This window comes from Seriola dumerili, unplaced genomic scaffold, assembly GCF_002260705.1.
Source record: "Seriola dumerili isolate Sdu_G_001 unplaced genomic scaffold, Sdu_1.0 BDQW01000073.1, whole genome shotgun sequence".
Lineage (NCBI taxonomy): Eukaryota > Metazoa > Chordata > Actinopteri > Carangiformes > Carangidae > Seriola > Seriola dumerili.
In genome coordinates this window covers 7,957,315-7,978,912 of record NW_019174328.1, presented here as the reverse complement: position 1 = coordinate 7,978,912, position 21,598 = coordinate 7,957,315, and the positions used below count along the sequence as shown (strand labels likewise).

Genomic DNA, 21,598 nt, shown 5'->3' with positions numbered 1-21,598 from the left:
ACGGCGTACAGAATGTCTTGAGTCTTGGGGTTGTGTGTGTGAGCAAATTGGGCACCAGTCACACATGGTTTCCTCTGAGTCAGTGATTGACATGGCGACAGCGTGACGCAGGGAAATGGACTTTGTGTTTCCTCCCACGCAGCCAGACAACTTTCCTGGTTACCTTGGCGCCCGAGCCGAAGCATGCACGCCGCACTAAGTGTTGAATTTGCATTAAGGCCATGCAGATCACTCTCCCTGGAAAATGAGTTGAACGAGGTCCTGAGGGGGAACTTGAGGAACATCCACAAAGCAGCACAGCGGTGCCTTGAAGCAGCCACATTAAAAGGAGTCCTCACACAGCAGTGTTCTCGGGTCCCAGAGCTGGAGCGCGTTTAAGAAGGGGGATTGGCATGTGTACATTTTGAAGCAGCTCTGTAATTACCTCATATCCACATCTTCTCATGCAGCACACCTTTACACTCCTCCATTAGCCCCCACCTGTCCCGTTGTATCACTCTCTTAAATGCAGCCTCTCATTTTACACAGCAGAAGCTTTTCTGGGTCTGTGCACCAAGCTAGCAGCTGACCTGTCACTGCTCACTCATCCCAAGGCTTATTGTTTTTCTTTTAGACTCAAAATCTGCTGTTTTTTTCTCTGTTCGTCTCCTTGACTTTAGTTCCACAAAGAGAAATTTATGAACACATTCCTTCAGCCTTTACACACCTCAGTAATAACAAAATCCAATGCTCTTTTGCAGACATACACATTAACAAACAACTGATTCTGTGCAGATTGAATGCACCAGACTGTTGAGGTGTAACAGAGATAATCAAACACAAGGTATTTTCTGTATACTCCGTTCCTACTGAATGCATTTCAGTCCTAATTTTGAATGGAATCTATAGTTCAGGCTCTAACGTAAATGTCATTACCAGTCGGCTCGGCATGTGTGTGTGTTTCCACAATGCGCGCTCTGGGTGTACCAGGTGTGTGAGGCTGCCTCCCAGCACCTCGTTAGACTGTCTGGGGTGCAGTGACTTAAGCCTCAAGGAAGATGTATGGCAAGACAGGAACATGTGGGTACCAGGGGAGGAGATGGAGAGCCTCCGACCATTCTTTTTTTAATGACACTCTGATACTCAGCCTGAGGTCCAGTTGCAGCAACAGCTGCTTCGTTTTAAATAAAGCAAAGCCTCTCTCCCAAAAGGGACAGTGTCTCATAACTCAGCAAGTGAAAACAGCTGTCCACCACGGCCGGTTTTACGTTATGGCATACACAAGCCGTCACAACAGGCAAAAGTAGTTGCCAAATATTTAGAGTTAATTATCTTTGAGCTTTTTTTACGTGAACTCTCCAGTGCTACGAAGACAAGAGAGAGCAGTTTTGTTTATATGAGCATAGTTTCAGTGCTTGAAAGCAATAAGTAGTTCTTGAAAGCTGTTTATCTCAATTGTGACTGTTATTTTTCCAAATGATATACAATGTAGTGATTTATTGTTGTGTATTTTTTTTTAAATGAAGGCCCAGCATGTGAACATCCAAATAGCTCAAAGTGTGTGATGTTTCTGATCTGCTGTTAAAAACATATATCTTTTTGAATAGCAAAACGTTGCTGTTATGAGAGGACTATATTTTGTATGTAAGCACATAGTGCAGGAGCCATCTGTGCTCAGTGAAACTCTCATTTTGCCGTTGACAACATTTCAGTAACATCTCAGCAACTCTTTTTCCCTGAGAAAAATAATGAAGCACCTGGTCTTGTTTATTGCTCTTTTGCATATATTTTTGGTTTGTTTATTGACTGATGTTTTTTGGCAGTACCTGCTTTGAAGCTTTGTTGATCCATTTGCTGAGAAATGCTGAATCTGAACTAAATCCTCTTCAGCTAAGGATACAGTAGAGAACATGTTCGCTTTTACCGAGCCGGTTGTTCCCTATTGTTCACCGCTCCATGCCACAGTCTCAGTGGCAATCTGTTGTGTCACCATGAAGCCTCGCGTCAGAGCGTTTTTCTTTAATTGTTAAAAAGCCCTGAGAATCAAGATGTTTTGAACATGATAAGTTTTGAGCATAATACACATGTTGTATATCTAAACCCATTTGTTGCACAGCTGAGCGGTGATAGTGATAATTCCATTCCATTGTCTTCTAGCCTTGCTGAAGTCTGTATCTGCGTGAGTCCATGATGTTGACAGCTTGGCAGACCAGCAGTAGGAAGAGTGTGGGCGAAGGCCAGGCAATACACTGAGCTGAACTCACAGTCTTAGAGGCCCACACGCCTTCATTATTCAGTTGGAATCTATTGAGCATCTGGGACTAAATTATTCATCAACATCGACCTAGTTCCAGGGTGCTAAGTTAGATACTTGGATGTCATCGGGCGTTCTGATAAGAGCTGCTGCTGCAGTGTGATGGCTGCCATGGGTAAATAGAGAGTGTGTGCTTGGATCATAAAGAGTACTATCCACCATTTCGTTGTTATGGACTGTAGTTTTGTATCTTGGGGCCCCTAGGTGTGTGGAGCTCAGTGTAAGAATAGGGAGGCATTCTTCATCCTGTGTCTAACCATGAGCCATTTCTATCTGCTGTCCCACCTCCTCCCTCCCTCCCTCCCTCCTTCGCTGGCACACTAATGATGTGTTGCTGCAAGAGTGAAGCTTAGGACAACAAACTCCTCCCAATTAGTCTGTGCGGGCTACAACTCCGGTCAGATCTGGACACTAGCAGGCCACTATCAGTGAAAATCAGTGCCAGTATGAGAAATAATGGCACACGGTCTGAGCAGGAACATACACAGAATACTGATGCCTCTGCTTTTAGGGGCATTCGGAGCTTTGGCTTCAAGTGCTGTTGCCAATTACAGACAAGATATAAATAACACTTTCATCTATAGCATTGGCTTAAAGTGGAGTCTTGAGTATACCCTTGATATGATTTATCCAGGATTATTATGAGAAAATGGGGGGAAAAAAAGAAACATGAAGGTTGTGCCAAGAACAATATGAACAACCTTGTAGCTGTCAGAGATTTTTCTCACTTTGCACCGATATTATTCCCCGTGTCCTGTGTTTGTTCTGACTTCTGAGTTACAAAGGCTAATTATATTTAGAAAGGCTAAAGTATATTCTCTGTTCATTTAGCCCTCCTGGTTAAATAAAACAAAAATATAGAAAAGAATGCATTCTTTTTTTTATGTTTACAAAATGTTCAAGCTATCATTATAACTGGTGGAGCAATACCCTTGGCACTTTCAAATATTATAATTAGTAGCTAATTAGTAGTTAATTGCCTGATATTTCAGCAAACACAATCCATCTGTAAGTGAAATACATATCCCACATTATGCTGCTGAACATCCTGAGATCCCTTTTTCATACAAGTGGTTAAGATACTAAAACCTCTGTTGGTAGAAAATGTGGTATTAGAATAAAAGCTAATTATTAAAAACACACATAGAAAATAAATGTGTAGTTTTACGTTTTTTTTTTTTTAACATTTGATGAATATTCTCGGGTGGAGAGACTTTCACGCACTCCGCCTCTGGTATCAGTGATTTCTTACTTGCATGGCCTTGTCTGAAAATAGTGACAGCCCGTGGGGGACAGTTATTCAGACGGACGCTTAGATCTAATGGACTCTGTACAGTGTGAGCATATGGGTCATGGACATGAAGGATCAGACATAGTGAGGCAAAATCTACGTGCAGTTTAGCAGATGAAGAGGAAGGCTTTTTATGACTGATGATTGTGTGCAGTTGAACCATATTCTCTTCGATTTTTCAATCAAGCCACAATTTACTGGCTGATAACAGCACTGCTCAAAAAGTATTGGGCTTTACACCATTTACACCAGATCTTAATTGAGACATTGAATAAAAAAAAAAATCAATTTTCTTATTGTCACTGATCAGCAATATAGCGGGAGAAAGAGCTTTGCGAAACAAGAGCTTATATTGGACAAAAACATGGCGTACTAAGGTGAAAAAAAAAAAAAAACAAGCAGAGAGGCAAAAGAAAACAGCAAGCATCCTCAGTGGAATACATTACCAGGACAGTAGAGGCATGCTTCAGATAAACCCTTCAGATGCCTTCAGTGTCCTCCTGACTTTCAGCTCGTCTCCAAAGAGACGTGTTGTGTGCCAGAGAGCATTCATCAAATTAGACCAGAGAGAAAACAATGTGAAAACCCCACGGCTCTCCATAGAGACATGCCGACAGGTTATCACAGAGAAGGTGTCTCTTGCTCTCGAGCACCGGGGGCCAGCAGCACACAGCATCCTCCCTGAAGAGCCCCCCCCCCCCCCCCCCCTTCCTGCCTCTCTCCCTGACTCTCTCCCTGCACAGCCAAAGAATAAGAGGGGAGCACATGCATTCAGAGAGGAGGGAAGTGTACAAATGTAGTGTACCACTTTAATGCCACCTGCTCCAAACAGCAGTTATTAGAGAGTGGCATTGGACACCGAGTAGTTGAGCATTAACGGGGAGCAGATAAGTGTTTATAGGGTAGTAGATAACCTGGTGTCCAGCAGAATGAGACTGCTGACTAAGTGTTAGCGAGCACATGCGGACCACGGCTTGGCCTGGACATCTCATTAAGGAGGACCATTATCAATCCTCAGAGATCGAAACCAGCATGACAGTGCTAAAGAAAGCACCAGGGCGCCTTTAGGCTGAGTCAGGTTGGAATTTCCTGGTCCACGTCCGCTTTGATGGTTCAATCGGTACATGAGCCAAGGTCAGTCAATAGCTTTATTTTACTAAAAGATATATTGAGATTCATTTTTCTTGGTGTCTTTATATAATCTGTGGATCTCCCTTGACACCTTAAGTATGTGAAACGACTGTACACTGTGAACGTTTTCATACCTTTTGTATAAACGCTAAAAGCAGGTTTCTTTCTACAGTGTCTTTTTTTTTTTCTTCTTTCTTCTACTTTTTGTGTGTTTCATACTCACAAACTGTCTCCCCAGGTTTTCTCAGTGCATCTCACAGGAGTGTGCTCTCTAGCTGCTCTGAGCAGAGGCAGATAAATGAGCTGTGCTGTAGGTTCACCATGGCTTCAGCACTTTACCGCTAGATTAATGATGCTTTGCAAGCCCCGAGCCTTTGCTTTTAGCATTTTAGAAGTACCTTCATAAAATGAACTACAGGTACATCTTGTTTATACGCTTATCTATTGGAGCATCTTTCCTGTGGGCATGATGCTCTGATGCTTCTCGCATGAGTAACCCTAACTCTTCTGAGCTAATGAACCCTCCTTAAAACGTACTGTATTCCTGGAAATTTTCATAAATGAGAAAACCTACTTTTTTATTTCCGACTCAAAATTACTGCAGTTTCAAAATCCTCACATGCATATCCTATTTTGTTTTTTTTGTTTTTTTTTATTTATTTAGGATATCTCCCTTAGAAAAAGATCTCTGTTTTCTGGCGTCCGACCCAAGCTACCTGTCAGTTTTCATCACAGTGGCTAAATTGCATGGTAAGCCCGTCACATAGCCCACATTGAATCGTCACGGGTGAAAAAGAAGCCAAGCGTTGGAGGAGGACACCATGAATTGGTAATGTTATTGGATTTCAACCAGGTCATGACCACATCAAAATGTTGACCTACAAACTAATCCTGGAAGGCAGACTGATGCCCAGTAACATGTGAATTCATTTTGGTGTTGATTCAGAGGCTTACACCCGCCACACACACACAGGATTCATTTAGAAGTGTAGCATAGGGTTGATATTTTGATAAGATGAAAGAAGGATTGGACTCTGAGGTGACTTACGGGCACAATTGAGCTGCATTTACACAGATCCACACACAGCCTTTGCCCTTGGAGGGTGAAATGAGTGTGACATTATTTTATGGCATTGTTATGAACATATATATCATGCTAGCCGGTCTCAATCAAGGTGCACTCCTACATTCATTCACTCTTTACAGTTATTGGTATTGCTCTATAATTTATTATTTCTAAAGGTCAGACCTGATGGTAGAATTCAACTCAAACTACACGTTCATATTTTCTCCTATCTTTACAGCCAAGTAAAAAAAAATAGACAACTTGTACATTTATCTCATAAGCAGCTGCACTCGGCTTCTATACCTTTTAATTAGAAAATCAAAGATTCTCTTGTAACTAGACAATCTAATTTCCATATCCATTATTGGATTGGAGTTGTAGCTTTCTGGCCTGAATGAAGGGACAGAAACATCTAAATGTGAACGGGCATACACTTCCGCTCGGGTTATTCTACAGGGAGTTAACCTACATCTACTACACCCACATCACATTGCTTCCTCTTCTCCTCTTGCAAATAAATTTGAAGGACAGAGTTGAAGGGAGAGAGAGCGATGTGAAAGATAGAGAGAGGGAGAGAATGAGAGCGGTAAGGTGTGAGGGAGAGAGAGGGAGTATTGATTCCTTGATTCCCGTACCAGGAGCAGTGAGCGCAGTGTCAAGATCTCCCGCCAGGAAAAACAAATCACAAGGCTGAAGTGATGGATGTGGCACTCCAGGATCCGGCGGTTTTGCCATCTGGATGGCCGACACTGTATATCAGCCTCATGCACAGCAAATTAAATTTACATTTGGACGGCTTCCCCGGGCCTCACCCGGCACAGATGCACCAAAAACAGCCCTCCACCACAACTCCCTTAATGGGTTTGATCTATCATTTTCAGGTCTATTATGTAAAGATGATGTTGGTCCGTGTTCAGAATGTCAAAATGATTTTACAGTCACAATAAAATCGCATTAGGAGCAGCCAAATGGATGTTAAGCAAAATGACATCACCTTTAATTTCCTTAAGATGAGTCAATACTAATCCAACTTGCAGAAATGTTTTGATGCGCAGTCAAAGTCAGTAATAGAACAAATTCAATAAAAGCCGAAGTCCATCTTCATTTTTGGTACCTAATGCATTTCTTACCCCTTTCTCTTTTTTCATTATGTGGCTGTCATTCGTCAGAGTATGAGACGTTTAAGTAGAATAAGTTTTGTCAAGCATGTATTTGGGGATTTAGAAATATTAGCACAAAACAGATAAGTAGAGGTGCAAGGCTAAATGTATAGCAGCAGGTTATTGTGCTTAGCAGAGCTCCATAACGGAAAATCTAACCCGGCCCTGAAGAGGCTGCCATGCTTAAATGAAATGACCTTTAACGCAGAGCTGATCAAATGGCCTGAAGCAAGACTATAAAAGAACATTGCAGTATAATGTTTTACAGTATGCTTTTTTTCTGGTCTTATGTTTGCCCTTTCCCATTTTCCAAGGGGGTAAAATGTATCGTGGTTGGCAGGTGAGGAACTGCATTGAAAAAAAGTCTGAAATTAATTTGGTATTGGAGTAGATGTGGCAGCAAAATAATGAAGGACCTCTATATGTGCCACGATATTGTTTTGTTTTCTTGGACGCTTGTTTTGCGAAAGAGATACTGAATCACATTGAAAGAAATAACATAAAATATTGATTTAAACCTCTGCTGCTCTGCCCTTTGTTTTCCAGTCTCTTTCTTTTTTTTTTTAAAGCGTTCATGGCGGGTTGTCCTCCAAATGTCAGAGGTGTTTTGTGATGGCTCTTAACAATCCCTTGAAGGGCTATGCAAAGCCACACACTGCAGCACAAATTGAGCATGCGAGTTGACAATTGTGCTGTGAACTTTAGCCTCCGCTGTTCCTCAATAATCAGATCTCATTTCTGTAAGTATAGTGTTGCCTGGAAAGCAGTGTAGCAGCTGCCACAGCGCCAGGCAGCGTGTGACCGTGTTGACAGATAAATCCAGCAGCCAAACAGTGTAGCTGTCTGGATTCACATCTCATCTGCCCCGCTCTCCTTAACCTAACCCTCTGGAAACACCGCTCTTCTATATCTTACCCCACTGATGCAGCTAAGTATTTCATGCCCTCACCACTCCGCTCTGTGACTCTCTCTTTTCAGACAACCGACGACTTGCTGGTGGCATCAGCTGAGTGTCCGAGCGATGATGAGGACATTGATCCCTGTGAGCCGAGCTCAGGTGGGTTAGGTTAGTCATCTCTTTTTATTCTACTTCTCTCTGGGTGTCTCAGTGTGTCTCTGTGTGTCATAGTCCACCCCCACCAAGACACTCTAGGCTAACACACACAGTGTTTAAATGAGCAGATTGGAGTTTTAGTTAAAGCTTGAACACTTCTCAGAGGCAGAGTTGCTCTTCTTTTGGCTACCGCACACTGCAAGATACAGCAAGCTGGAGGCTTTCCATTAGGTCTGTCTGGGCAGCTTCCATTCTGCCTGGATAAGGTTTTACTGATTCTTATATTTCAGTGTCCAAGAAAGTCAAATATAAGTGCAGTAAAAATTTTACAATCATTTATGACTTCATGGTCTTTTAATATAAGCAGTTTAGCCAATGAGCTTACATGGAAATTAGTTTGGGAAATATGCTTATTCACGTTTTTTGCTACAAGTTCAGTAAGATTAATACCCCTGTCACATCAGTCTGTGACAAATGAAACAGCTAGCCTGTATCGATACAAAGCTAACAAAAAATGCCTACCAATGGTGCTTCTAAAAGTCACTAATTAACATGTTAATTACTTTATTTAATTCACACTAAAGCTGAATATAATAGCAACAGTTGGGGCGTTTATTTCTTAGGTAGATGGAGTGGCTTCCCTATTAACAAGCAAAGCTAACCTAACTAGCTGCTGGTTCTAGCTTTATATTTACTATTCAAACATGAGAGTGGTATCTATCTTCTCTTCCAACTCGTTCTTAAAACTATTTTTTAATGTGACAAATTGTATTTTATTTGGTTTGTAGCTTCTTGCTCTGTTTTTTTAACTGGATAGAAAATCCTCAGAACTGTTGTTCTTTGGCTTCCATCCATCGAGATTTAACTCACTCAAAACAGCTTTTTTTTTTTTTTTTTTTTTTTTTTTTTTTTTCAGAACACCATCCCTGAGAATTGCATGCATAACTAAAACTTCAAACTGCACTACTACTACTGGTGTTTTGTATGTGTGTGCAGTTGTTATTAATGTGTTTTAATTGTGCACCTCTTCATCTTCATCGGCTCATGGCATTTGTTAAAGTGCAAACAAGTGTGCTCTCAGAAAGAGAGAGAACAACGCACAGTTGTAATAATCAGACCCACATGACTCCAACACATGATATCAAGGAGGGTAAACCCAGAGAGGAGTGTGTGAAGGCTGATGTTTACACGTGTGTGTGCCCACTGGTGTTAATTAAGTTCTACAGTGAGCAATGGGAGTTCCACGATAGCTGCACCTAACAGGAGTTTTTATGATCGCGGCACATATCAGATGCTTCTCTTCATAAAACAAACTATTCTTGGTCTACAAGTTTTATCTGTGTGTTCAAACCTTCCTGATGAATTCAAAAAAATTCATAAAAAGAAGCACCACCACCCCATCCCACACGAGTGTTTGAAAATGCTGCTGTTTTCATCAGCTTTGACAAATTAAGATTGTAAATCTGTTTGTTCCCTGCGATGCCGCCAAACTTGTAATCTCTTACCTTGTCGCACAGGGAAGGCAATTATATCTAACCCTAGTGCCCGTCCATTGATAAAATGATTTTCAAATGGATTCTGACTTGATGAGAAGCATAGAGAACAATTAAGTCCAGACCCAGGGCCCCCCACTCCATCTAGATTTGCTATCGATCAGTATGTGGTCATAAAACCTCCACTAAATTAATGTCTGCCCCACAGCATAGACGATCAACTTTCTAGTCTGTCTCTCTTCCTGTTCCTCTGGCCGTCCACTGGCCAAGATTAGCTTTTGCCACACTCGCTCTCCTCCTATAACTCTCATACTGCACATTAGAGTGATATTCCCATTGGGCAGCATCACAATAGGTACTTCCAATGTACATCTGCTAACTCTGTCAAATACCATACACGGGAGATTGGTGCGCGTCCTGATTCACACCAACAGCTTGCATTATGATATTTTTTGACAAGGGCATCTGCCAAAACATCAGTCGCGAACTGTGTGATGCTCAGGGATGCACAGTCCCAGAGCAGAGTATCCCTCTCCTTCTGTGATCACTGAAGGGGATTTGACACCAGAGCTGCTGGCTCCCAGGGTGGCAGCTGTCTAACACCGCATCCTGATTAATATCTACATTCAGAACGATTCACACGCTCTGCCAAGCACTCACCACATCTCAGACATTGTTGCTGTGCGTTAAGAACCGGATCCACTGTTTCCCATTAAGGCCTTCTTTCTCATATTACTGTCCAGCCAACTCCCTTTTAATGACACCAATAATATATCATTTTTCATGCAACACCTTGACAGTCTGCTCAGTCTGCCAACTCCAAAGCAGAGGGCCAGATGTGTAAACCTTTGATATCTCTCTCTCTTGCGCTCAGGCTTCACGGTACGTGTATATAGTCGCATAATGCTGGTGCATAAGAGATCCCAAGAGGTGAGCTTTGAAACACACTATTATTGGAGCTATCTATGGCCCAAGGTCAGCTCCACATCATCCCGTATATCACTGGAGTCTCGCCCCACAGCAGTTCCTATCAGCCGTTGAGTGACATCAATCGGGTAAACTTACTTATTGCCATGCTTTATTTCTCTTACCTCCGGAAACCATGGAAAGCCAGAGGTACCAGCAGAGCTTATCACCCGGCAGGACTCAGATTAGATCATACTGCAGCAAATTGAATCCTCCCCCCTGGTTCAGGAAACCACAAAGGAATACACAGGCCCATGATGCTGCAACACATCTGATCTGTAATAGGAGGCAGGTTCAGGGTGTGTGCATATATTCAGCAGCTGAATATCACTGTGTGGACGATTACAGGGGCAGTAACGTACCTATGTTTTCTATGGCCATTGTGGAAATTGTTCAGCAAAGCAAAATAAAATGTAACTAAAGATAAATCTGCATAATAACCTATGGTGACTTTAGGGGTATTTCTGAAATACTGTATAAATCCTGGCATTTAGCTTTAAAGAGCCTTGCATTTTCCACAAGAAAAAGAAAAGAAAGGGGATTTTTCATTTAAAGGCCAGTATGAAGTGTTGGGCCAATCATCTGGAGAAAATACGAATGTGGTCTCGGTTGTGTATCCCAGTGAACAGTCTATTGAGATGCCGGCTGGTGCTGATTTTCAAGTACCAACCTCAGGTTTCCTGGTGAAAGTTAATGGAACAGGTTGTTGCGGAGCTGCATGGGGTAAGATGGAGCGGATGTCTCTTACCTACCTGCTACATTTCATGGGCGTCATGTGGGCTGTTGATGGAGGGCAGCTGCTGCACAGTGATCCATATCCAAGGTTACATCCTGCAACTGCCTTTGTTCCTCATCATTCGGTTTTCATCCTCTGAGCGTTCCTGCTTATGCCGTTAGTCCTCCTTATTTGTTCAAATTAGTCTAATCCTCATCACCAAATCTGATTGAGTCTTTCATCCTTGACTCATAAGGAATAAAAGAGTAAGCGTGTTGGGTAAATGCTCTAAATATAAAACATTTTATTTGAATGGAAATGGGCAGTGAAGTGACCAGAATATGATAGCAAAGGTTCAAAATTTTAGTCTAACTGATGTCACAGTAATACATTTTTCTTTTCTTTTCTTTTCTTTTCTTTTCTTTTTTTTTTTATTTTTTTTTTCAAGAAATACTTATTGTACCACACCAGAATGATACTCCCAAAAGTGTTATCGTAGAACAAAGCCCGTCGTGCATCATGCTGAAAAGATTAAGGAGAGCATAAGGGAGTGTTTCTCCAGAATGCACAATGATTCTCCTCTGAACTTAAAATTCTCTGATCTTAGCCTCTCGTGTTTTTCTTCTGTAGCGCAGAGTTCACAGAAGCAGAGCGATATATCCTAACATAACATCGGATGCATCAGCCAGATGTTTGTCTTTTCTATGTTTACAACTTTACCTTTTCCACCATCATTAATTATGCAACGTGCAGTCATGCGAAATGTGATTTGTGTGAAAAAAAAAAAAAAACCTTCTTGTCAGTTATGCGTACATACCAGAAGCTTCAGTGAGAGTTCTGCTATATGCAGCCTTCTACATTCCACAAATAATCTCTTAGTGCTTTTATTCTCAGCTCCAGTAGCCCTTCACCGTGGATTGCCCATAGGCGGGTTAAGGTTAATCATCTCTAGTTGCCGCTTTTCTCTATGGTCTCTCATCTTTTCTATCCTGAAGCATTCTGCGGTGACATTAGCAGCTGCTAATGTGTTTGACATTTGTTTTAATAGATTTAATTTATGGGTGGGGAAACAATACACAGAGTAAAGCAATAAATCAAACAGCAAATGAATACTCTCTTTAACCCGATGGCTACGGCTGGAATGCACCCAGCCAGGAGGACAAAAAAAATTAAAGTAAATTATTGTTTTAAAAGTAGCTGTGAGATTAATGAAACATTAAGAGCACTGCGCTGGCTTAAGAGGTCACTGCCCACATTTAATAGGTTATTCAATCATACCCAGCTGGAACTCTGCGTGTGTTCATTCCTTCCTTTGCTGAACACAGTGGCATGCACCTTGCATGCCAACAGACTGCTGCTAGCGGAGATGGCTCAACAAATGAGAAACCCCTCAGAAGACTGGATGCCTATTGAATGTGATCAGAGCTCATGCCCATCAAAATGCACACTGATGATGACCTTCAAGCGTCATGCAAAACGCGTTGCCGTGGCTTTTGCATAGTTTGCCAATTTATGCTGACAATCTTTTTTGGAATTTTGCCTTTTTTGTTTTTCTGCACTCTTTCAGTGAGGATTATGCCGTCCAAGTCTTCTTTCTACATCCTATTTTAAATGAAGTGTGTTCTGAGAGAAAACAGGATTTCACGCTCACTGTCAGTCTTTCTCTCTACTGATCCCACCATATTTATATTTTCAATTATTTTTATTTTTCTACCACACATCTTTTGGGTGTGCTGACATTGATGCTAACACAATGTGTCTGTTTATAAGTCTAAGTAGGGCATGAAAGGCTTTGCTTTTACCCCAAGAAGAGAAAAGAAGCCATACTGAAGGTCAGTTATGATAACAGCATAAGTGAGTTAGGGCTAATATTAGCAATGACCAATCAACAAATGCTTTCTATTAAAATGCATAATTTTTCTGAACTGACTTCTCCATCTAGCAACAGTATGAAACACCTCTGATGTAACATTTAATATTTATCATATAATATTGGCCATTATGTTGTTCAGAGGACAAGAAATAGTCTCCAGTAAAAGAAAAACAGGAGCTTTTACAAAATAAAATAATTGGGTAGTTGTTATATGTGCTAAAATCAAACTTTTAACAGGTTAAATTTCTCTCCAAGTATGATGAGCATGAAAAACAGTAGTGACTCAAATTGATACGAAAAAAAAAATGCACAGGAAGTTTTTTTTTTTGGATTTCACATGCAGAGATATTGTGATAACAAAACATGTGTCCTCACACTTCATAGACAGTTTGCGAAACACTTTGTGTCAAACAATTTAAATAACACACAGTGCGAGTCTGTAGATAGATCAAATGATGTACTTTCAGCTTTTCTGTGATCTTGTCAACACAATGGAAAGCTCCTGTGCAGCTATATAGACCCTCTCTAAAAATATAGACCCCAAGAACGAGTCTTTAGGAATTTAATCAAGAGATGAACTCGGGACTTGTGGCGTTCAAGCCGAGTAAGCTTGGCCCTCTTCTTTCATCTCAGCTCTTTGAGTGGAACCCCTCTGGGCGAAGGCTTAAACTGCACCATACCTTTTACTGGGCTAAATCAAACACCTTTTAATAATTCTCACTTGGACCTCATTTCATGCTCACTCAGCTCTCTGTTCATCATCCACCATCAGCATGAGCAGAGCCACTTCAGACCCACACATGCGTGCTGTCATCAGGCATACTGCCAGCATGTCACAAGTACAGGATGGCTTGCATCGCTTCTTGAGGACACTCAGATAATTAAAGAGGGAAGAGGGATTTAATAAGTGTTTTGGCTCTGCTGCAGTTGATACAGTGACCTGTCTGCAGACTGATCCCCAGCTATATAACGGCTCTGACAGCTTGTGATTATGGCTGGATATGTGCAGTAAGAAGATGGTATAACACTAATCTGGCTGAATAACAGCAATGTGTCACTGAGCATGCCAACTAAGCCTGGATCGCTCTGAAGGCATCCCACAGCCACACCTCCATGCTCTCAAGAGATGCACGATGCACTGCTCGTGTTTGTCAGCTGCTGCAGGTTTCAGGGACCGATCACACAAAAACCTCCTTTTATTGACTTCCTACTAAAAATAACTTCTGTCTTTGAATTATTTTTGGTAAACTCGTCGTCACCATAGTGCATCCATTTGCTAAAAAGCATTGTCCATGTGTGCATTGTGCAACTCTCAACCCATTACCACCACCCGTTAATGAAAGGTCAAGCCCGCCCTGTCCATTCAATATATCCTAAGTAGTCCTGGTTGCTCCATTACCTCTCAACAAGCCTCACGCACACCTGAAGTAACCCCCCAGCTCCACTTTCCATGTTTTCCTTCATCCGTGGCCCTCGTCAACCTGTTCACCCTGTTACAAATTACCAAACAAATGAACCTTCTCGCTGGAGACAAATGAGGAAAAATAGTCTTTGAAGAGGACCATTTATTCAAATCCCGCCTGACAGTGTAGAATCTCTGATCCCATTCCTCTCCTTGAGAGCACATGGCAAAAAAAGAAGTCAGGCAAAAAAAAAAAGGGAATCACATCAAGCATTGCACATGCTTTTAAATGACAAGTTCCATTGCACCAGCGCTAATATCTCCGGGAGGCGAGCTCACGCATCCTCTCCTGAATCCAGGTAGAATTAAGAGAAAAGATGCTATCAAATAAACCCTGGAGTAACCAGAACGTTGAAGCCAAACCAATCTCAGTGTTCATGTTATTACACTCTTCACTGCCTCTTTGTATGGCAAATGAGATTCGTGGCCAGGCTTTTTCATTTTCCTCACTAACATTTATGGATCAGGGTCATATATAAGATCACCGACTGTATACTTCTTTGTTTACGGTTTTCCTTCTGAATCTCTTCCAGAGGAATCTCAGAAAGGCTTGGTGAAAGCAAATGATTTGTGACTAAATGACTGAAACATTAACTGTTGTCCTTGTGAATAAAACAGCAAGGACTTTATGATGGTCTGGATGTGATAGTGTAATTTAAGCCTCGCTCTGGGATGAGACGGAGAGGAGAAAGTTATTCTGGCAGCTTTAACACAACTGCAATCCTTCAAAAGTTAACCCCCCTGAGTTTACCTCTATCGCTTCACAAGTGCACCCCCGCTATGCCGCTGTGAAGCTAGGCGCCACTTTAAGGTCATTTTCCCCATGTCTAATTTTACCGTTGGGTACGCTCGAGTAGAGCGTATAAGAGCAGCCATCATTTTAAACACTTGTTTCAGGCGCTATTTCTCTCTCAGTTTATGTGCCTTCATTCTGGGGTGATGGAGTGCTAATGAACAGACAGGCAGATGCATTTTGAGGTCTGAGGTCTTATGAGGTTTTCTCGAAGGCCTCGTGTCTGTCATATTACTTTGCCTGAGCCCAGCCTGTGGGAGAGGGTGCACAGTCAACCTCATGGGTAACAAATGAACCGCATCATCAAGTGTATCAGGTAATCTAAGGGACCACGAAAGATCTCTGCCTGCCATCAGGTGGCTGTTTGATAGACACTGCTGGGACTAAAATGCAAACTAATGAGCTGTAATGAATGCTAATCTTTTTGGACAAAACATGGCTGTGTCAGCACTGCACTAACCGCAGTGTTAATCCTTTAAGTAGTGGTCACGACTCAGCGTTCTTTGTCAAGATATTAAATTGGATTTTGCAGGAAAAGATTGGAAATTTGGCTGAAATCTTTCTGTGTAAATATAAAATTAAATGAATCACACAGCCTTAGACTTATTTTACTTTTTTTTAACTTTTCTCCAGTAAAATTGTGGTCAGTTGATTGGGGGTCTCCTAAGTCTCTATGTGAACGGAGCCTATGGGGAGCCAATCAACAGTTCCAGGCAAGAGGAAATAACAAAACCCAGAGCTGGAGGTGTGAGATCACTGAAGGAGGAACAGCTCACCATGGTACTGTTATCACATGACTCGCCCCTTATATAGCAGACTGAGGCCACCTGCCTCCAAAACTCTGTCACCTCGCTTTAGGAGGTAGCCAAGGCCTCGAATACAACCCTCAAGTGCCACATCCAGAGCTCCCTCCTCCATCAACCTGCTATGTTATCTACACTTTCAACTTTTTGACCCCGAACAAAGGATAGATAGCAAATATGAAGGTAACTCACCGTTAATGCCCGCACAGTGGCTTGCTAGGGAAGAGCCGTGTCAACCAGTGGCTTTTGCCTACAAGGCGAGAGCATTCTTCACACCTGTCTGCAAGGATAAGTGGGCTTGTCACAAGCAGAGCTAATCTGTTGCAACGCTCAGTCACACTCAATCCCCCAGTGGTACTCTGCGCTTGTCCTTGAATGTCTGCTGGCATTGGAAGCATACTTGGACCGCTGATCAGTCTAACCACGGTGGAAAACGTGTCAGTGAGTGGCTGCAGCATCTCCTCTCCTGGCAGACAGCTTACAGAACTTTTTTTTCCCTTTGCATGCCCTTTAGTCCGAGATCTACCTGAAGTAGGTGCCTGTGCCACGTGTGTGGGTCATTAGCCAATATTACGCCGTTCAGAGCAATGTTTGTCCGAACGTTAAGCTGTCACTCAAGAAGAGAGATGAATGCAATCAAAATTTTTTTATCTCTAAAACCATCAACACTGAGTGACACGCGAGAGAGAGACGTGGAGAGAGCAATCACAGACATAAGGACTGCTGTATTGTAACTTGGACAATATTCAGAATATGAAGTGGGTGTAGTGGGTGCGCTGATGTGCACTCACTTCACTATTCATTGATTGAAATGATCCCCAACAGTGCAGCTCTCAGTGTTATCGAACATTTAAATGTATGTATTGTGTAAACACTGGAGAGTAACAACAAGAACTATATTATAATGAAAAGCTCAAGTAATGCATACTATTTAAATGTGTGCTGTGTAGTTTTAGATTTTCAGTGTATTTTTAGTGTCGTGCTGGAAATACCTTCTACCCCTCTAGACTAGCATTGGTTTCCATTCATCCCCATGTGACATTAACATCAAATGGCAGACTCTGGAACCTGGATTAAACAGCAAACATCAAGTCTGCATTTAACTTTGTCAATGACACATTGTCTTTGCACAGTATTCAGCATGACTGACTTTCCATGCTCTATTCCCAAGCAATGACAAAAATTCAGTATTGTTCAGTATGTATGTAGTGTTCACTGCGATAGATATTTCCAATTTAAGAGTTTCAAGAATTTGCTAATGTTACAATATGCCAAATAAATTAGTGGAAGCCAATGGAGGAAATTGGAAATTGCATTCAAAAATTTAAAACAAAATGGTTAGCTGTGATGAAAAGTGTGATTTGTGGTAAACAGGAAAATAGGAAATAGCAAAATCATTGGCATGGTGCTTTAAATTGGAATTGCAATAGCTGGTTGTATTCTCTGTAATCTGAAGGACAGGCACACCTTCACGCCTTCACTGAAAAATCCCAGAAAAGTTTGTTGCATTTATTTTGTGCTTGTTCGACATTGGGAAATCGCCACAAACGCAGTATCTAGGATAGGATGTGCAATATCATCTTATTAATTCTGTCTGTCCTTCATGGACCAGGAAGAAATGACCCTCTTATATAATGAGAACAAGAACTGCCCTCTTTACTCATGCTCAGAGAAGTTAGTCCGTCATAAAATAACCATGTGACAAGATGAGACAAGGTGATTATGATCAACTTCAATAACCGCAAAATTTTGTTTTTCATGTATTTTCCTTTTGATGTAAGATAGGATAGAGAGTTATTCTGGACTGTGGATACGAGGTTCTAGCTTAGGAAGAGAGTTACTCATGTGGAAATGTTACTCTGACTGGCCAAGATCAAAGGATGGAATAATGAAGAGACAATGTCGTGGTTCCTGTTTTAGAGTGAAATTCCTTTTTAAAACTAATATCAAAGCTTAAGAATGCAATTATTTTCTAAAACCAAAATGCTCTTGAAAAAAGAAGTGAGAAAAGTGGGACAGCAAAATGGGGCATAAGGGATGGCACATGTGGAATGAATTCCAATAACTATCAAATACCCATTTTATTGGAATATAAAAATGTTGACACCTTGTAGTTGTAAATGTAAAGTCATGACTTGCTCACATGAATATTCATATGAACATCGTAGTTACTATTAATGCCCTGTATATGCCATTAGTTTTTGTTCATCTGCTTAAAACTCACCCCTAAATTTCAGTATATAATGTGTGTTCATTAAACGGGTTCTCTGTGTGCTGGGGAGTATAGCATCCCCAGTTAAATGACACTTCGACTGACGGTTCATAAAAGCTTTAATGTTGTACTAAATACACAGCGCCGTAGCTCCTTGAAGACACTGTAAGAGCTAACGAAAGAAAATAGCAATTAAAATAATATCCATCTTTTTTAATATCCTCACAGATTACAGCACTGTAGCCTTGTAATCTTCCAACAGTATTTACCCACAAACTTTAAGGTCTTATACTACAAACCTTAGCCTGAGAATGAAGGACTGCACTCCAGCCATACTGTAAATTATTACTTTGAAGCTTAAGTCAAAATCTCTGACATGTTTAACTTAAAATGAAATGGTCATTTTTCAGCCACAAATCGAACTAAAACATAACAAAAGAAGGATGTGCTAATGCAGGAATGCGGGATTCCCGTCGCTACTGTATATTCAGGGCATTACTCCATATGTGTTTCTCAGCACTCTGTGGCAAAGGAGCAAAGAGGAATATTCCAAAGCTTGCTCAATGTCCAGTCAACAGAGGAAATAATTCTGCCCTACTTCTCAACACAGCTATTTATGTTTCTGTTGTTACTGTTAGTTCGTCCAGTGTAAATGCAAATCGAAGCGTAACATCCTCACGTCAACATAACTATGATCTGGACCCATGCAGCCGTAAATCCCTCAAATATTTTGTGCCACAATCCAGTGGAACCAGATCGAATGCTTTCATTTCCAAATGTTAGCGTTGAGTGTTTGAATTTCACAAACGCAACAAAGAGAGCTTAAGCAGAAATGATGACTGCTACAAAAACACACAGAGAGATGTGCCAAGAGGACTGAATAATATCAGGGGGCTGATGTGTTTTCAGAATATGCTCCATTGAATGGCACCATTTCAGAACAGAAGTGGGGACAGCCTTTGGCAAAATCTGCTGAGTCAATTGAATTGTTTCTTCCTGAAAGATTTATTTTCAGAGACTATGAGATACAGTCACGCTGCTTGGATATATAGTGAATGTTGGAAATGCGGTCGGTTCATTCATGACTGTGCTGTAAAACATGTAATGAGCAGTGAGCTTGTAACTGTGCCTCTCTGTGAATCATTAACACATTAGTCTTCTTGTCAGCTTTTGCCTCTGAATTCAGCAGATCTCTCTTTTCTGCTGCATCTCACCTTCTTCACTCTGCGAAATATGAACAATTACAGTTCAGCAAGTATCATTATAATAATGTTCTGCAGAAATTATGATGCTGATAGGCAGTAGATTAGGCAGGTAAAATGGCATGTACTTAAGGCAAAGTCTAAAAAAAAAAATCTCCAGCTCCTACATTTATTGAAAGTCCTAATAGATACTTAAGTTTCTCTAGGGTGCTGCAAGAATGACTGCTTGGCATTTCAAAATTTATTTCTAAGTAACTCTCAAAAGATGTGAAGTATAATCTTTAAGAGTTTTATAAGAAAATCCACTTGGGTTTTTGTGTCTTATTTAACTGTGAGGGTCATTTTTGACAGTTTTAGCTGGCATTTCATGCGCTTGTTAAATGCTTTGAGATTCAAATTCTACTTTTCTGGTATTAATTTATATATTCGTATTAAGTTAGACAGAAAGAACCTGACTGGGAGCCTCCCTACTGTTGAATGTCATTTCATATATAATCATTAATGATAGATCTTGTTGGTTTTTCTCTCCACTCATTGTGTAATTGCACGCTTTTCTATAATGCCCATCAGCATCTATTTTTTTTCTGCTTCAACAACCTCGAGGCATGCTGTCTGTACTATCATTCAGCTTGAAACTGTGTTATTGATCCACACATTCAGCTAGAAGAAATGCATTACCATAAATCTAGTTTTATTAATAATGATAAAATGTGGAAGACGGTGAGCTCAGTATGTTTGTGGCAATCATATCTCTGTCTCCCTCGCAGCCAATCCCACTGGTTCTGGACCGAAAGGTTATCCAGGCACATCGGAGGTCTTCAGGGAGTCCAGCAGCACAACAGGGATGGTGGTTGGCATCGTAGCAGCAGCGGCGCTGTGTATTCTGATCCTGCTCTACGCCATGTACAAATACCGGAACAGAGACGAAGGTTCGTACCACGTAGACGAGAGCCGCAACTACATCAGCAACTCGGCACAGTCCAACGGCACCGTAGTCAAAGAGAAACCAGTCAACACTGCAAAGACCTCAAGCAAGAACAAGAAGAACAAGGACAAGGAGTACTATGTGTGATTGTCAAACCTCTGGTCTTTGCCAGACCAACTTAGACATTTATCGAAAAGACAAATCAGGACATCAACACGTGTACAGTATAATAACAAAGATGAACATTATTTAGTCATTTTTCCTAAAAAGACAATGCTCTGAAAAGTAAATATGAAAAATGAAAAAATAACTTTCTTGAGACTCAAGCATTGGAGATAAAAAGAAAATATATACAGTCCAGAAAGAGAGTGATGGAAAAATGGCTGTGGCAACCAGTTGAAAATGAACTGAGTACATATCTAACATGTCAACCAAACAACATTAACCCATCTGTGACTTGTTTCCTTGGCCAGGACTATGTGATCTAACTCCCTTGTTTCTGGTAAACAGAGGAGCACAGACGCACTTTGCAAAGAGGGGTTCAGCATTGCAAACTTAATGTTTTCATTTACATTGCCTGTGTTTGTGTTGTTGAGACTTTTTCTAGAGAAAATGACACAAAGCATAAATAAATACATACATAAATACGCCAAATATTTACTGTGGAGGAACAGAAAAAAAAAATCAGGTGACGGCGAATTCAGAGAGAAAAAAACCCCTGATGGATGTCCGCGGGATCAGCCAAAGTACTCACTGAAGAGGCAGTGATGGCGGGCAAAGACTAACACCTGGCTGACTGAGCCACCGCAGTGCAAAGATGTGAATGGATGGCAGTTTCTCTTGAAAGACTATGGTTAAAAAGAAGAATATGTCCATTGTGCCAGTATGAAATCTGGAGGCCTTCGTTTTCACATCATGTGAACTCAAAGGAGAGAGTTTCCTCACAGGGCTGAGGATGTCTCAACAGTGATCATTCGGGAGCCATGCACGCAAAATTATCTTATTACAGTACATATGTTTATATACAGTACAACCACATCTATATGTGCTTTCTGGACTGTGACAAAGTGGTGTTTTATAGCCTGTTGTATAGATGATGCAAACTATAACTGCTCCTCAACCATTTTGGAATAAAACAAACAAAAAAAAAAATGGACAA

General features: G+C 41.1%; 1 protein-coding gene across 2 annotated transcripts in view; it reads left to right on the top strand.

Moving 5' to 3' along the window:
• The window catches only part of LOC111220548 (neurexin-1a), a 163,502-nt gene extending 142,443 nt beyond the window's left edge, over nt 1-21,059 (top strand). The window contains exons 16-17 of one of the 2 annotated variants that reach the window (XM_022743641.1): nt 7,920-7,998; nt 20,282-21,059. In XM_022743641.1, the coding sequence (XP_022599362.1) occupies nt 7,920-7,998; nt 20,282-20,586 (384 nt within the window). In that variant the 3' untranslated portion in view covers nt 20,587-21,059. Of the gene's footprint in view, nt 1-7,919; nt 8,008-20,281 lie in introns of both variants that reach the window. The other variant, XM_022743640.1, reaches the window with a different exon arrangement.
• The last annotated feature ends 539 nt before the right edge of the window (nt 21,060-21,598 follow it).